The following is an 18,452-nucleotide window of genomic DNA, read 5'->3' as shown; positions in this document are numbered from 1 at the left end:
AATATATATATAATATACACATATATGTACATGAGTGGAGGAGTGTTCCGTGGATATTAAATATGAATTACACACACACACACACACACACACACACACACACACACACACACACGCACACACACTCACACTCACACACACACACACACACACACACACACACACACACACACACACACACACACACACACACACACACCGCTCAGAGGAACAGGGTGTTCCTCAAAAGGAGAACAGAGAGCAAGGGGGTTTATTTTGGTCATTATGGTAAGCCGGCAGACAGCTTAATGCGGAAAGGGTGTGTGTGCGTGTGCGTGCGTGTGTGTGTGTGTGCGTGTGTGTGCGTGCGTGCGTGTGTGTGTGTGTGCATGCGTGCGTGCGTGCGCGTGTGTGTATATGTGTGCGTGTGTGTGCGTGTAGTGATGGACAGGGTGGTGAGGGTGGTGAGGTGCACAGTGCAGTGTCAGATTTGGAACCTCTGTATTACTAACTTAATGGGCTATCTTTAACGGGAACTAACCCTAATGGCCACACGAGGCACTCTAATACAGCAGAGGACCTTCTCTTCTTTGGCCTAACAAGTACACTGACCTAATAGTTAATATTAAATGTTAATATTACCAAAGGTAATGCTGATGTAAACAGTTTAGGCTGCAAAATGAAATGACCAAGAGGGACTCAGAATCATAATCATGACCTTTCCTCATTTTGAGTGAGATAGAACACATAAGGATGTCAATATTCCAGTCAGTGCAACAGTATTCCTATTTCCTACTGTGTTTGTATATCAGAGTGGAACTTGGCCAAACTTTGGTGTAGTGTTGCACGTTATACTGTACCAATACTAGAAAGGTATGCCATTAAAAAAAAGGTACTAGATGACATTTTATTAGTATTTAGTACCGATACTGTAAAAATGACAGTGTTATTATTATAAGAGTCATATTTGGAGGTGCGTTGGGGCAGCGTGTGTGTGCGGCGCTCTGCTTCCTCTCCTTGCAGCAAGCATTGCATTATTAATAATAATAATAATAATAATAATAATAATAAAAAACTTTATTTGTATAACACCTTTCAAAACATACATTACAAAGTGCTTCACAACATCAAGATACAAACAGAATCCCATAAAATTACAGCAAAAATAAAAGCATTATAAAACGAGCAGAAAGGCAAGGAAAAAATTATAAAACAATAAAATCACAGTAAAATCAATAAAAAGCAAGTCTAAAAAAGTGTGTTTTTAGACGTGACTTAAAAGAAGACGATGTGTTCGCTTCCCTGATCTCCTCTGGGAGGTCATACCATAACCGAGGGGCCCGAACAGAGAGCCAAGTAGCTAACGGCAACACAATAGTTGGCTAACTTGTTAGCTGTTAGCATGCTAACTAGTTTGAAACGGTTTGAATTTGTTTTGTAACGCCTACAATTATTCATTTTGTTTGCTGTGGATAAACAGTTATCAAGCGCAGACGGTCGCCATGTTGACACAGAGCGCTAGCAACAGGTTTTAAACTGGTGTCAAACTCACATGAACTGGATCCAGCTTCTTATCGTCATAGTAATGCTGCCTTCAGGGGCTGTCGGAAATATCACAAAGCACATTCAAGTGCTTTTGGTGGAAACTAACAAGCTTTATTTGAGAAATGTTTTATTTTATAAATCAACCAATCTCGAACTGAACAGTGAAAACAGAAACACCTATTAATAGCATAGCAGACGGTAACACATAGTAAACTACATAACCTTAGCTGTTATTTTTTTGATGTTTTATGTTTTTGCCGCGGTATCGTATAGTATTGAAGTCATCATTTTGGTATGGTGACAACACTAATTTGGAGTTGGTGTTAAACTCAGTTTGTGCAGTTAGACATGTCAAGATTTTCAGACATTTGTGTGACCTTCCAGGACCTTTCTCGCGGCTCTCGTCCCCTGCCTGGACAGAGTTGCTGTGGCCCTGGTATACAAATAGCTCCTTTCCTTTTCATTTGCTTTCGCTCTCCCACACTCCTTTTTAGCATGGCTCTGAAATGTCTGTGTATTTGTGTATGCAGCTGTGGCTACATTTATGTGTGTGTGTGCGTGTGTGTGTGTGCGTGTGCACGCACGTGTGTGTGTGTGTGTGTGTATGTTATGTGTGTGTGTGTGCGTGTGCGTGTGTGTGTGTGTACATCTAGGTTGGCTGTTAAAAAGACCTGCCTGACATTGCATAGCTGCTTCTAAAAATACACAATCGACACAAATTAACACCACGTCTCTGAACACAGGTGCCATGGCCTCACACTATGCGTGCGTGTGTGTGTGTGTGTGTGTGTGTGTGTGTGTGTGTGTGTGTGTGTATGTGGAAGTGTGTATGTATTAGGGCTGCTCCATTATGGCAGAAAATCATAATCATGATTACTTGACTGATTTTGAGATCACGATTATTTAACTCTTTGGCAACATCATGCATTTATTGACACTGGGGGGGGGGGGGTCTTTTTAGTAGTGTATTTCGTTGAAATTTAAATATAATTGATTGAACTGAAAAACAAAGAAATAAATGAAAATAAAAGTAAAAACAGGACAAATAAATAGGCTAGTGGGGGCACGGTGGCGCAGCGGTAGCGCTGTCGCCTCACAGCAAGAAAGTCCAGGGTTCAATTCCCACCTGTGGGCGCGGTGTGTCCGCATTCCCATGTCCTCGTACGACCCAGGTGGGCTCGTCAAAAAGGGCCTTTCTGTGTGGAGTTTGCACGTTCTCCCCGTGCTCCCCTGGGGTTTGCTCCAGATTGGAACCCCCCGCTAAAAAACATGAGCGTTTGATCTCTAATATCTTGTTTTCATAATTGTGGGAAGCCACAATTGTAATTGAGATGAACATTGGATTAAGTGCACAGCCCTCGCATGTATGTTGTGTGAGTGCATCTGTTTGACACGTTGGAGATGTGTGTATAGATGGATATGTCTTTATATGGCATCTGAATGCACCGGTTGCACAGTACGACTCATGTATTGTATGTTTTACACACCTTTGTCTCATAATGATGTGTAGTTGTGTGTGTTGGGTATATACTGGATATGTGTGTGTGACTAATCTCTGGCACAATCAGAGTTGACCTCTGACCCGGCCTTCCTCCGCTCCTCATCCTCCCACTGGCTGTCGAGTCTTTGAAGTGGAGTGGCTGTGACATCACAGCGCCCGGGCGCACAATGGCCGCAGTGTGGCCGTACTGCGTCACGGATGCCTGCTCAGCCCAGGGGATGCCAGGCAACTGGACGGCCCATGTGGGTAGCAGTGTGTCACCATACGAGATCAGGAAACGATATCCTCTGTGTGTGTGTGTGCGTGTGTGTGTGTGTGTGTGTGTGTGTGTGTGCGTGTGTGTGTGTGTGTGTGTTTTGGGGGTGGGGTAGGGGGGGTTGGCGTTGGGGGGGCGGGTGTATTAAGCAGCATCACTTTCATGGCTGAGTCATGAAAGTCATGCGTGTCGTACATGCATATACAGTAGACCGTATAAATGTATGGACGTAGCCAGAGCAATCTAGTACGAGAGTGGTGTCAGCGGAGGATCCAAAATGTGTGATCAGTAGCCAATGAATAGCCAGGAAGGAGGCTGGTACTACGTTTGAATGCTAAAAATGTACAATTTGATTCTTTAAACGTCGGGACCCTTTAAAAGTACATCACAAACGGTCCATTTTGCTGCAACTCGACAGCACTGCTTAATCCAGAACTTTACTTCCGGGAACTTTTGAGAGTAAAAAACTGGTCCATTGAAGTGAATGGAGATGTCGCGACTCTTCTATCTACACGGCTCTGGACGTAGTTCTACCGTGACGGCACCCATTGGTTTGTGGGCTCCCATTTCGAAGACTCGAGGTTGGCATTTTCACCGTCGCCATCTTGTCTGGAGCCAGATGTGACATGAATTTGGACGCAAGCCTGCTATTGGTCCTGCGCAATCACTGGACGTGCGATAGGGCTGTCACTTTTCATTCGAAATTCGAATGCAACTTCGAATGTGGGGGAGGGGTTCGTGTTCGATATGTAAATTGACTGTTCGAATTTTCTTTTCTTTTTTTTTTCTTTTTTTTATGAACCAAAATTAACCAACTGCTGCTTGCTGGTAATGTTAATCCCATGTCAGAAAAAGTCTCCAGATTTGTCGCGTTAGTCTCTTCTGAGAAATGTTGTCTCCAGGGTCTGAAAAGTTGTCTCGAGTTGGATGCAGCCAAGTTTGTGAGGCAGTGTTGTGACTGTGAGCGTCCAAGCTAACACGTCGGGCTGATGCCCGGTGGCCTGGACTGAAAAAAAAAAAAAAAAAAAAAAAAAATTTAATTAACCAAAAAACTTTGAATATATTCGAACGAATTTCGGGCAATTAAAGTTCGTTCGAACTTTATTTTGGGAAAAAGTGACAGCCCTAACGTGCGACCTGTCAATCACGTCCCAAAACATACCCTTTTCTATGGTCTAGTTCAGTGGTTCTCAAATGGGGGTCCGTGGCACTTTGCCAGGGGGTCCGCGAAAAGTTTTCAGGTAAAAAAATAATTAAAAAAAATAATTAAATGCTACATGTTACTTATTCCTACTCAAACTACTTCCTACATGGTGCTAGTCTATCAAAATATCTTGGCTGTCATTGATTGTGTTGCATAGTGGTTTTCTGTACTGTTGACAAATTGTGATATTGTAAGTCGCTTTGGACAAGACAAAAGCGTCTGCTAAATTACGTAATGTAATAATAAATAATAATAATTCATTTAATTTGTAGTGCACTCTTCATTCAGAGAGAATCTCAGAGTGCTATGTAATGTAATGTTAATGTAATAAAAAAAAATATATATATATATATTTTTTGCAAAATCTTCATAGTTCAACGAAAATAGTTTATGCTTTCAATCTAAAATGGTTCATGGATTACATTCTAATAACAAACCTATCAAATTAAAAGTCAAGCACGTTACCATGGCAACAATTAAGCTTAGCCCAAAATCACAAATCAGAATGAGGGGGTCTCCGGTATATTTTCTATCTTGTAAGGGGTCCTTGGCTGAAAAACATTTGAGAACCTCTGGTCTAGTTGACTCTAAATAGAGCCATAGTTGACTCAATGAACATCCTGCTGTATTGACTTGAAACTGCCCATTGAGACCGTGAGGAAAGTGTTTACTGGGGCCATAAATCAAGTGAGACGTACGGTCATTTCCCCATTCACTTCCATGTCATCAGACTTCTTTTTGCAGCCAGTGGAGTCGCCCCCTGCAGGCAATTCAAAAGAATGCAGATTTAAGTTACTTCCACATTGGCTTCACAAACAGAGCTACGGGCTAGCCCCTTGGATACATCATGTCTCACATGGGATGGAAAGTGAGGTAGTTTTGATATATTATATTAGGGACATATAGGATTTCCACAAAACGGAAAAAACAGATGGAATCATGGAATTTGGTAATAAAAATGGAATCAACTGTAAAACATGGAATATTGCAGAATTGTCCATAATTTGTCTGAAATGGATAAAAGTAGGCCTAATGATCAAAATAAGAAGTAGATCTAATGATCGCAGTAACCTAAATGATTTCATCATTGTAAAATAGGCCTAGAGAAAGGATTCCGTTTTCGATTGGGGTGTTTTGAGAAGGGGGTCGTCTTGCGTGGGACTCTTACTGCACCTCACAACTTAGTTTTCACCTTGAGAAACATATTGAAGAGGCTGTCTGAGAGAGCCAAGTCATAAAAAAAAAAAAAATATCGCTCCTAACCCCTAAATTTTAATTTTAATGGAAAAAACGGAATTCGGGGGAGAATAAAACGGAATTTGGAAAAAATAAAACGGATTTCATATGGCTCTAATTATATATTTTATATATTATATGTTATATATTATATATTATGCATCGCTTGCATGTACATCAGCCAGGCTGCAGTTTGTGGTTTGCCGGTAGTTAACCAACCAAACGCTGATCCAAATAAGCTAGTGATTATGAATATGGAGCAGCACGCTGGAGTAGCGTTATGTCATCAGTCTACTACAGTGACATTACTATGTAAACATGTTGTGGCTTGGTGGCTAGCTTGTAAAGCTAAAGAGAGTCATGTCTAGGACCTGTGCAGTGTGCAGTGTGCAGTGTGCACTGGGCCCTTTGCTAAGCTCAAGTGATTCTGGTGGAGGCATAATATACAGCAGCACTTGTGCCTCGCTGGCCGGCTGGCATTCCTCCCCTGCCGATTGAGTTTGGAGATGTAATCATCCTATTTGTCAGGCTCTATAAATATACTGTGCAACATTCCCACACTGTGTGCATGTGCCTGTGTGTCTATGTGTACGTGTGTGTGTGTGTGTGTGTGTGTGTGTGTGTGTGTGTGTGTGTGTGTGTGTGTGTGTGTGTGTGTGTGTATGTACTGTGAAATAGACAGTATTGCAGGAGAGCCCACAGGTCAGCTCCTCCTAAAGCTGTCTACTACTGTGTCTCTCAATTCATTCCCAGAGGAAATCACTGCTTTGACTAGCGTGCCTGTACCTTCATTTTGTTTATAATCATTATGTTTGGAGCTGTTATACGGAGTAGTAAAGTCAGCTTTTCCCAGAGTCAAAGTTCTGATATGTGTGTGTATCTGTACGTGTGTGTGTGTACCATGCGTATCTCTTCGTATGTGTGTGTGTGTCGTGTGTGTGTGTGTGTGTGTGTGTGTGTGTGTGTGTGTGTGTTTGAATGTGGGCCAGCCAATGGGCACAAAGCGGGCAGTGTGTGCCCCCTCGGGTGCTGAAATGTACACTTGGGACAACAGGCGGCTTCAGTCCTTGTCAATAGGAGCTGCCCTTCTTATTGTACCTCATGCACAATGAGCTTTTCTCTCTCTCTCTCTCTCTCTCTCTCTCTCTCTCTCCCCCACTCTCTCTCTCTCTCTCTCTCTCTCTCTCCCCCACTCTCTCTCTCTCTCTCTCTCTCCCCCACTCTCTCTCTCTCTCTCTCTCTCTCCCCCACTCTCTCTCTCTCTCTCTCTCTCTCTCTCTCTCTCTCTCTCTCTCCCCCACTCTCTCTCTCTCTCTCTCTCTCTCTCCCCCACTCTCTCTCTCTCTCTCTCTCCCTCTGACCATATATGGACAGTGTCTCTGATGAGACGGAGGAATCTATTTCTGATTGGTTGTTAAGACCCTGATGTCTCTGTCATTGCCTTTCTGTGTCTGTCTCAAAGCACATTAGCAATCTATTATCTGTCTGTCTGTCTCTGTCTGTCTGTCTGTCTGTCTATCTACTCTATCTATCTATCTACTCTATCTATCTATCTACTCTATCTATCTATATATCTATCTATCTATGTGTCTGTCTATCTACTCTATCTATCTACTCTATCTATCTATCTATCTATCTATCTCAGTAGAATAGAGTAGGAACCTGGCCTCAGAAAGGTCCCATCATACTTCACTGAGTCTAGACAAGCCAAGTCATGCAGGGGATGAACACATGTCATTGCAAAATGGGAACTGTCAACCCCGGGACTCCCCAGTAACTAACTGTGTGTGTGTGTGTGTGTGTGTGTGTGTGTGTGTGTGTGTGTGTGTGTGTGTGTGTGTGTGTGTGTGTGTGTGTGTGTGTGTGTGTGTGTGTGTGTGTGTGTGTGTGTGTGTGTGTGTGTGTGTGTGTGTGTGTGTGTGTGTGTGTGAGTGTGAGGAGTCGATGATGTGTTAAAGGGGTGAGGGTGTTCCCCTTTGTGGGTGCGCTCACATGATCACCCAAGAACAACACGAGCACATGACTCCCACATGACCCCTGGGCTGTTGTTACCATGGTTACGCTCCTCCACCCAGCCCTGGGCGGGTAGTCCCCGGGTAGTCCCCTGGACAGAGTAGTCCCCTCATCAGAGCACCATGACAGACTTGACAGTACATACATACTGTACTACTACAGCATCTGAATACATGGATGTAGTGAGTAGGGGTGTGAATCTTTGGGTAACTCGTGATTCGATTTGATTTCGATCCCTGCACGCTCACGGTTTGACTATTTGACTCCAAATCGATTTTGGATTCAGTACATGAGGGGATTTCAGGATCTACCCCCGTCTGCTGTGTGCTAAGAAAGGCACTGTAGCAAATGATGGCGTGAAAGCAGAATGAAGTGTATAGTATAAGATAGGGCATTCACGACTAGTGAATTTTACTAGTCGACTAGTCGTCCCTAAAGGTAGTCGACTAGTCGTTTTTTTTTTTTTCTTCTTTAACACGTTCACTGCCATTGACGTATTAATACGTCAAAAATAATCCAACGGTTGACTGCCACTGACGTATTAATACGTCAAAAATACGTCGATTTTTTTTTTTTGACGGTGCTACGTGGATCAATGCCCCCCGCGTCTCCTATGGAGATATTGGAAGTATTGAATGTGTATAATCTATTTTACCGACCAGCTAGGTGGCGACGGTCCTCTCCCGACAGAGAGAAAGTCAACCAAAAGCAGCCGACTCCTGCGGCTGCTTCCTCCATTCTCAAGGAAATGGCTTGGCGATTTTACAGTCAGAAACGAACGAGCCTCATTCTCATACTGTAGGCGGGGACGCTTTCGCGCTGCTGCGGTGGGGGGTTCCAGAAATGGACTGGGTGGGCAGCATAAAGCCTAGAGTCGCACGGGGCTTCATCGGGGCTCTCAAACCCAAGAGACGAGTGAGACCTATCCACACTCGCTGCCAGGGAGGGAGGCTGCTCAAACTCGCTGCCAGGGAGGGAGGCTGCTCAAACTCGCAGCAGCAGCAGCAGCAGCAGAGCACTCGCTTGTGACAAACGCAGGCTGAAAGCCACTAGACACGCCCACGGAGGGAGGAGTTGAAGGAGAGGGCGTTCGGAACTATATTGTTTGGATGTCTGATCTCTCACTGATGCCAAAAATAAATGGTTAAAGTGACTGTTCTGCCTGTTTGATTGAATTTCACAAAACTGCGATTATCTCAGCTTTCACTCTCAGACGCTAAAACCATGCTGTACTCAACGGCTAATATCTACATAACTACTAACTCTACAAACTAACTCTTTTAGACAGAGAAAGCACACATTCTATTAGTACTTTTGTGAACTTTGTGTTGACAAACTCCAAGCAGAAAAGAATCCTCGGCTCTTGTAAAATGAGCCAGAATCCTCAAAAAAACGGCTTGGCAAAAGCTACCTACAGCAAAAAAAAAACGGCTGGCAGTCAATGTGTTAAGAAAAGAACATGAGGTATTTACACGACATACATGGACTATCATATCCCATATCCCATATCCCCCACAAAGAACATCAAAACACAACAAAACAAAACAAGAAAACTGCATAAGATACACAATAATCCAAGAACAAACAAGACTATCGGACAGACAACCAAACAAAAACAATGCATTCAGCTCCTATCCTGATAGGCCTAATGACACTGGGGTAAAAAGTTCTTAAAGTCAAACTCTGTATGTGGTTGCCATATTTTGGGGATGTCTAAGAATCTGCCTTTGCTCTTGTAGTAAATGTTATCCAACGTATGGTAGCTTGAGAGTTCATTCCACCAGTGAACTACAGCTGGGGGATTGGATGCTTTCGAATTTAAAGCTATGCATTTCCTAGCTGCCAACAGGGCAAGATCTATGTATTTACTTTGAATGCATTGTTTTTGTTTGGTTGTTAGTCTTGTTTGTTCTTGGATTATTGTGTATCTTATGCAGTTTTCTTGTTTTGTTTTGTTGTGTTTTGATGTTCTTTGTGGGGGATATGGGATATGGGATATGATAGTCCATGTATGTCGTGTAAATACCTCATGTTCTTTCTTAAAGATAAAAAAAAACAAAAAAAAACGACTAGTCGACTACTAAGCACAGTGTCGACTAGTGGTTTTACTAGTCGACTAGTCGACTAGTCTGTGAATGCCCTAGTATAAGATTATGTCGTTTTTATATTTGAAAAGGTTTTATCAACTGATTGCAATAATGTAAACACAGTACACACAAAGGCAAACCTATAAGACAAAAGATAACATTTATTCATGGTAAACTTGACACACACAAAAATGCTTACTATTCTTATTGACTTCAAGAAAATTAAGTTGAAGTAATAAAAAATATTGACTGATTAAATAATGGCGATTCTTACATTCTTACATTACATCCTTCTTACATTCTTTTCGTCTTTCTTAGTGACACCCCTAGATTGTAGAGATAGATATGTATAGATGTTTAGTTGAGTTTAGCTTGGGTTGCTGTGCTTGTGTGCCCAGCAGAGCCCAGGGCCACACTATGTATAGTCAATCATATACTGTATGTGTCGGGGAAAGCTAATCTTAAAGCGTCTTTGAGCATTAGGAAAAGCACTATATAAATCCGATGTATTATTAAAGAGCTACAGAATGTGACTCTTTTACAACAAACAATATTTGTTTGTTTGTTTGTTTGTTTGTTTACGTCGGGCTCTGGTGGAATTTTCCCTTCTTTCCTTCCCTGTTTTGTTGTTTTCTTGCACCTTTTGTAGTTCTTATGTTCTGTACAGTATATATGACCTTCCTCTCCCTGCTCCACTTGAAAATAAAATAAAACTTCAAAATAATGCAAATGTGATATAAAAAAAAAATGCTCGTTATACACAGTTGTGGGATTTGTTATTGTTGTAGTTTGTGATACAAAGGACATTCAAAAATGAAAATGCAATATTAGTGTGTTATTTATTTGTGCAATTTAGATCAGATAGGTAGATAGGCTACCTATTAATTTATCCAATAGATAGATAGATGGATGGATGGATGGATGGATGGATGGATGGATAGATAGATAGATAGATAGATAGATAGATAGATAGATAGATAGATAGATAGATAGATAGATAGATAGATAGATAGATAGATAGATAGATAGAGTAGATAGAGTAGATAGATTCGTTAGAGGTGACTTCGGAGGGATGAGAGAGCCAGTTACTGTTGTATATCAATCACCTCTAACTTTCGCATTTCTTTGTTTACTTTCCACTTCCACCTCTTCCTCTCTCCCAACTCTGACTTTTCCTGCCTCTCTCTCTCTCTCCTGCTCCACAGCGCCCTCTCCCTCTCTCGGGCTGGACTGCGCTGCGTTGACGTCGGCTCGCCCTCCCCTGCCCCCCCGCCCCCCAGCAATGGCCTCGCGCATCGGCCTGCGGATGCAGGTAAGACATGAGCACACTCACTCCACCAATAAACTAGATGCAGGTAAGACATGAGCACACTCACTCCACCAATAAACTAGATGCAGGTAAGACATGAGCACACTCACTCCACCAATAAACTAGATGCAGGTGAGACATGAGCACACTCACTCCACCAATAAACTAGATGCAGGTAAAGACATGAGCACACTCACTCCACCAATAAACTAGATGCAGGTAAAGACATGAGCACACTCACTCCACCAATAAACTAGATGCAGGTAAGACATGAGCACACTCACTCCACCAATAAACTAGATGCAGGTAAAGACATGAGCACACTCACTCCACCAATAAACTAGATGCAGGTAAAGACATGAGCACACTCACTCCACCAATAAACTAGATGCAGGTAAAGACATGAGCACACTCACTCCACCAATAAACTAGATGCAGGTAAAGACATGAGCACACTCACTCCACCAATAAACTAGATGCAGGTGAGACATGAGCACACTCACTCCACCAATAAACTAGCAGTGCAGCCGTAAAGCCTTGTATTAGCTGTGGACAACATGGTCTGTTTGTCTACCTGGGTGGCTGCTGCTGCATGGGAGAGGAAGTACAGGTATGACCTACTCTCTGTTAGGGCTGTGAATCTTCACTGGCCTCACGATTCGATTCGATTACGATTCAGAGGGCTACGATTCGATTCGAGTACGATTATCGATGCATCTCGATGCATCTTAAATCGATGCATCACTTTTTTCCGCAATACATGATTTATTTTTTCTCACTTTCTTTTTTCTCACTGTGTGGCTACTTTTAAAATAAAAGTGCATTTGGAATTGCATTGTATTATGATCCATAATTAAAATAAACAACTGCATGTACTTCCATTATATTTTATTTGATTATTAATCTTTTTTTTTTTTATAATCGATTATTGACATTTGTGAATCGATGCAGAATCGTGCATGTCCGCATCGCGATGCATCTTATAATCGATTATTTTTGACACCCCTACTCTCTGTCCTACCTGCAGGACTACATGCAGCTCTTCTCTGAAGACTGTCGTTTCTGTCGTCACTCTTCACGATGTTGAGCTTTGTTTGACATGGAGGCACAGTTGCCCTTTCTAGTCAGTGTGCCCTGGGTAACTGCCTGTTGCAACCGCTTCTTCCTGCTGATAAATGTAGCTATGCTATTGACCTTATGCAGCCCCGCCCACTTGACCCATTGTATCACAACTTCCTGTTCAAAACGCCGGCTGTTTTACCCGTTCAAACTAGTGCAGTGACCAGGACTCACACACCCCACCGGCTTCCCACCCGCATACACGGCCACCTGTGTCTGTAGGCACGTCTGACCAAGCCGGAAGTATCGCTGCCCGGGATTCAGCCTGGCTCCCCGCGGTGGCAGGCGAGTGCTTTAACCTCGACACTAAACTACACTACCCAGATGCCCCTAAATCGCGTACTTTCTATATAGCGTGATGTCATAGATGTGGGAATGACGTACTACTCCTGCTTTGCTTCACTTACAAGCCGCCCTGCTCTCCACCTCACGTTCTGCCAGCTACCAAACACAGCTGCGTCTTTTCAAATAGCACAGTGGCAGAGAACAGCCAAAACCGTCAATGACATCATACATCACAGTCAATTTATAGGTCTGAATGTTTTAATGAGCATCCCTATGATGTGTGTGTGTGTGTGTGTGTGTGTGTGTGTGTGTGTGTGTGTGTGTGTGATGTACGTCCCCAGCTGATGCGAGACCAGCTGCAGCAGGAGGAGCAGCGCGAGCGGCAGCAGCAGCAGAATGCAGCGCTGCAGTACATGCAGCAGCGCATGGCGGGCACGCCGGCGCCCACGCCCGCCATCAGCACGCCCACAAGCTACCAGAGCATGCAGGTCCCCGTGGAAGTGCTCAAGGTCAGTGTGTGTGTCAGTGTGTGTCAGTGTGTGTGTCAGTGCTCCAGGTCAGTGTGTGTCAGTGCTCCAGGTCAGTGTGTGTGTGTGTGTCAGTACTCCAGGTCAGTGTGTGTGTGTGTGTGTGTGTGTGTGTGTGTGTGTGTGTGTGTGTGTGTGTGTGTGTGTGTGTGTCACGGCACCATCAACTCTGGGGCATCATAGGTAGTCGTTGGTCTCTAGGGCTTCCAACAGGTTTGCTGGCCGTGGAGCTGAAGATGAAATGGGCCGTCAGCCTGACGAGTGGAGTGAAGATCACCTGATTAGCTGGCTGGGCTAACTAGCCTTGGCTGATGCAGCTGCTCGTCTCTCGCCGGCTCGCTCCTGGCTTTCACCAGCGCTTCGTCTGGGTGAACATCCTCCAGTTTAGTTTAGACATACAAGACACGGACATAACTCAACAACAAAGACTGTTACGAACAGAGAAAACTTGGTAAACTATAGGGCTGGCACGGATCACGGATAATCCGTGACCTGTACGGATCAGCCCCCACGGTTCGGAATGCGGTTCGGAACATCCATGGTCCACGGACCCCCCCCCCCCCCCCTCCCCTTTCATTTCATTTAACGTTTAACGTTAGTGTATGAGAACGCCTGCAGCGCAGCCAGACACAGACAGGCATCATCATGGCAAGCACAAGTGAGCTTCCTCATCCCTTGTCGCCACTGTAAAGTCTCTCTGAAGGCTGTGGCTAGTGGCTACTAAAGACAAACTTATTTCAACACCTCTGAAAAAGCACAGGAATGCGATCAGCGTGTTGCGGGCTGCACAAGATAACGAGAGCCACAACACACACACACACACACACACACACGCGCACACGTTTCACGAACACGTTATCACCGGACGGTGAAATGTTGCCTTTAGGACACATAACAACAAAACAACACGTGGGGCCACCGAGTAGCTTAACGTAGCATCAATGTTATGTTTCCAGACTCACCCGGTCTGTACCACCCGTGTCAAGTGACTGCAGGTTAGCAAGCAACAGCCAGGAAGTTAGGCATAGCAGCGCCACGCAGCAGCGCCACGCTGAAACAGGAAGTTGGGTTGTTCTGCCTTCAGAGTAAAAGCATAAATTGTGTCACTTATGAGAAAAAAATATTTTTGAGCTGTGCAGGGCAGCAAATGGTTAGAGAAGTATAATAGTATTAAAAAATCGAATCGAAAATCTAATTTTGATTTTTTTTTATTTTTTTTGCTGATCCGAAAAATCCATGATCCGTGGCTCAAAATCCGTCACGCGATCCGATCCGTGGGTTTTCTGATCCGTGCCAGCCCTAGTAAACTATTGACTAGGTAGCGCACTTTAATCGCCATCTTGCACATGGCTTGATAGCTCAGATAAAGTGAACTCTGAGTCTGACCCGGAAGTCCTCTATAGACCTTGTTCGAATGACGTAACTCGGGTACGGGCACGCCCACCGCTGCCATATTGTTGACATTCCGCAGCGCGCTGTTTAAACGTGACTGACAGCTGTCATAGCTTAGGACGCTAGCCAACGTTACTTACTAGCCTATTTAATGCTGTTTTTACTGCGTCAGGAGCTATTTCACAACAGCGATAGTAAGTGTGCTGTGTAATAATACACGGCTGTAGTAATAGCAGCAGTAAAAGCCCGGATGTTAGCTACTAGCTACTGTCCACAAACGTGAAGGGAAAGAGACTAGAGGCTAACGTTAGTAGCAAACATTGGGCTCATGCAAGCAAGCGTCAGATCATATCAAACAAACATTTAACGTTAAGGTTATTTACCTTTGCTGTTTGATGATGATGATGTCGTTGGTGGCGCAAAAGTAAGAATGTCAGACCAATTGCCACAGATGAGGGATTTGAAAGACCGCAGCTCCCTGAGACGTGTACGCCAATACTGTATTCACAAGGTAGTTATAAATGTCCGGTACGTTATACCTGGCAATATAATGAGTTATATTTATTCGAAGTCAGTTTTTTATAGGGGTCCGCACCTCCAACTCAAACAAACTTATTTTTTCATCACTTCTCTTTGACGAAGCCATAACTGTTGCTATACGCTCGGCCAGACTACGTTACTGCTGCGGTTTGTCAACAATATGGCGCCGTCCGGGGTTATCGAATAAGGTCTATATAGACTTCGGCGGAGCGTAAATAAGCGTAACCTTCAACCCCACTTCTTATTTGCATCCATAATAACATCAATAAGACACATTCATAAGCTACCATGACATTGTGTCAGCGTGCGCCGCGTGTTCGAACGTGACCAGTTCATAATCACAAAGGCTGGAAGTGGCTTACCAGGAAGGGTGGAAGGATTTGGGTGGGAACCGAAAAAAAGAAAAAGTTAAAAGGGAATTTGTGGTTTGAACCCACCCTCGTCTCCTCAGACCTGGACTGGACCACCATGCGCTCTCCTCAGACCTGGACTGGACCACCATGCACCACTCTCCAAGACAAAAAAAAAGTCCCTTCTCCAAAAAACACAACCCCACCGAGCACAAAGCACTGAAGACTGATTGGAGGCGGGGGGTGTGCAGGGGTAGGGGAGCAGACGAGGGGGGTGTGGTTGTCGGTGGTAATCCACTCACATGTTGCTGGGACGGAGACAGGACAGCCCTCTGCAAGCCTCTGTCCAGGCTGCAGCGGAGGAGCTCACGACTGGACTCTGCATTGTGGACCCACAGGGGAAAGGAGAGAGAGAGAGAGAGAGAGGACGTTAGTAGTTTGACTAGTGAAAAGACAGAGAGAGAGAGAGAGAGAGAGAGAAGAATGCGGTGGAGCAGCAACCAGGTAGGGAGACAGTAGTGGGAGGACGAGGGGAGGTTTGACATGTTTGCAGATAGGACACAGACAGATAGGACACAGACAGATAGGACACAGACAGATAGGACAGATAGTGCCGTGTCAGACAGGGACAGATACAGTTGAAGTGACATTCTGATTCCTAAGATGCCTGTTTGTCCTTATCTGTGATCGTGTGTGTGTGTGTGTGTGTGTGTGTGTGTGTGTGTGTGTGTGTGTGTGTGTGTGTGTGTGTGTGTGTGTGTGTGTGTGTGTGTCTGTGTCTATGGGTTTGTGCAATGTTGTTTTACAGCCACTGCATGTGTATGCCTCCACTGTGTGTGCTTGTATGTAGTATATATTTTGAACTGCAAACCTGTGTCTGCTGTATGGATTGGTAATTGTAACCTGTGTCTGGTGGCACACTGTCTGTCTGTCTGTCTGTCTGTCTTTCTGTCTCTCTGTCTGTCTCTCTCTCTGTCTCTCTGTATGTCTGTCTGTCTCTCTGTCTGTCTTTCTGTCTCTCTGTCTGTCTGTCTCTCTGTCTCTCTCTCTGTCTGTCTGTCTGTCTCTCTGTCGTCTTTCTGTCTCTCTCTCTGTCTCTCTGTCTGTCTCTCTGTCATCTTTCTGTCTCTCTGTCTGTCTCTCTGTATGTCTGTCTGTCTCTCTGTCTGTCTTTCTGTCTCTCTCTCTGTCTCTCTGTATGTCTGTCTGTCTCTCTGTCTGTCTTTCTGTCTCTCTGTCTGTCTCTCTCTGTCTGTCTGTCTCTTTGTCGTCTTTCTGTCTCTCTGTCTGTCTCTCTCTCTGTCTCTCTGTATGTCTGTCTGTCTCTCTGTCTGTCTTTCTGTCTGTCTCTCTGTCTGTCTGTCTCTCTCCGTCTGTCTGTCTGTCTCTCTGTCGTCTTTCTGTCTCTCTGTCTCTCTCTCTGTCTGTCTCTCTGTCATCTTTCTGTCTCTCTGTCTGTCTCTCTCTCTGTCTCTCTGTATGTCTGTCTGTCTCTCTGTCTGTCTTTCTGTCTCTCTCTCTGTCTCTCTGTATGTCTGTCTGTCTCTCTGTCTGTCTTTCTGTCTCTCTGTCTGTCTCTCTCTGTCTGTCGTCTTTCTGTCTCTCTGTCTGTCTCTCTGTATGTCTGTCTGTCTCTCTGTCTCTGTCTGTCTGTGCAGCACGAGCCTGCCGTGCCTTCTCCACTGATCTGTGCTGACAGCTAGGCCAGAGAGGTCCAATAGTTCTGACTGTGGCGCTGTTTTTCCATCGCTCTGCCTCACGAGACACTGACACACTCACAGCTGACAGCCAATCAAGTGTATTTACCAATCAAGTGTATTTACCAATCAAGTGTATTTATCCCAACTGTCACGACCTGGCCTCGCTGTCCACTCGTCAAAATGTAAAAACATACACAGATCACGCTCACACACACAACTGACTAGTGTGTCAGGAGTCGAAGCACCAATATCTCTTTACTGAGAAGTTTCTGCTTCATTTGCTATAATCCTGCTGTTGGTTATAACACAGAATGGGGGATTGGCGGGGGGGAGGTTGTGGGGGTGAGGGTGGGGGAGGTTGAGGGGGAGGTTGTGGGGGTGGTTGTGGGGGAGGTTGTGAGGGTGGGGGGTGTTGGGGGTTGAGTCTAGCTGTAGTAATAATAGCAGAGCAGGCCTGCTCTCTGCTGAGCTGTAGTCTTTGATGTGAAGGAATGAGAGCAGTCCATCGCTCCGGCCTTCCTCTCCAAGCCAGAGGGTTTACTGTGGCTTTGCTCCTATAGGCATGATGACTGGCTCCATGCTGCTATGCTGTGCTGCCCTCACCATGCTATGTTGTGCTGCCCTCACCATGCTATGTTGTGCTGCCCTCACCATGCTATGTTGTGCTGCCCTCACCATGCTATGTTGTGCTGCCCTCACCATGCTATGTTGTGCTGCCCTCACCATGCTATGTTGTGCTGCCCTCACCATGCTATGTTGTGGTGCCCTCACCATGCTATGTTGTGCTGCCCTCACCATGCTATGTTGTGCTGCCCTCACCATGCTATGTTGTGGTGCCCTCACCATTAGAGCCCGACCGATATGGGATTTTTGAAACCGATACGATACCGATTTTAGGGAATAAAAAATTACCGATACCGATAATATCGGCCGATATTTTTTTTTTTTTTTTTTTTTTTTTTATCATCAAATGTTTATCCCCCATTAGTGCTAATCCCCCATTAGTGCTAATTTTTTATTTATTTATCCTGGTTGCTGCTCCACCCTCTGCCGATCTGGGGAAAGCCGAAAACTGGCTCCATGCTTCCACATGGGCAGTTAGCCAGCCGCTTCTTTTCACCTGACAGGGGAAGCTTCACCGGTAGGACATAGCACGTGGGAGGATCACGATATTCCAACGAGTTCCCCTCCCTCCGAACAGGCGCCCTTAACGACCAGAGGAGGCACCACATCAGCAACCCTCAAATATCAAACACTTGACAAAGATATGATTGAGTTGACATGAATTGAAATATGTGATGTAGGCAGGATATTTTACAGCTTATTAATAAACTCAATGCAATGAAACAGTAAACTTAACTGGGAATTTAATAATTATAAATAACTAGAAATACAAAAACACAATAGAA

General features: G+C 44.5%; 1 protein-coding gene across 1 annotated transcript in view; it reads left to right on the top strand.

The window, feature by feature from the left end:
• Positions 1-11,088: 11,088 nt before the first annotated feature.
• The window catches only part of tfeb (transcription factor EB), a gene marked incomplete at its 3' end in the record, with an annotated part of 35,179 nt that continues 27,815 nt past the window's right edge, over positions 11,089-18,452 (top strand). The window contains exons 1-2 of the mRNA XM_083661547.1: positions 11,089-11,133; positions 12,876-13,049. Of these exons, the coding sequence (XP_083517673.1) occupies positions 11,104-11,133; positions 12,876-13,049 (204 nt within the window). The 5' untranslated portion in view covers positions 11,089-11,103. The remainder of the gene's footprint in view (positions 11,134-12,875; positions 13,050-18,452) is intronic.

Source organism: Poromitra crassiceps (genome assembly GCF_964638095.1).
Source record: "Poromitra crassiceps genome assembly, chromosome: 27".
NCBI classification, from domain to species: domain Eukaryota; kingdom Metazoa; phylum Chordata; class Actinopteri; order Beryciformes; family Melamphaidae; genus Poromitra; species Poromitra crassiceps.
This window is presented reverse-complemented; position numbering and strand designations above follow the sequence as displayed.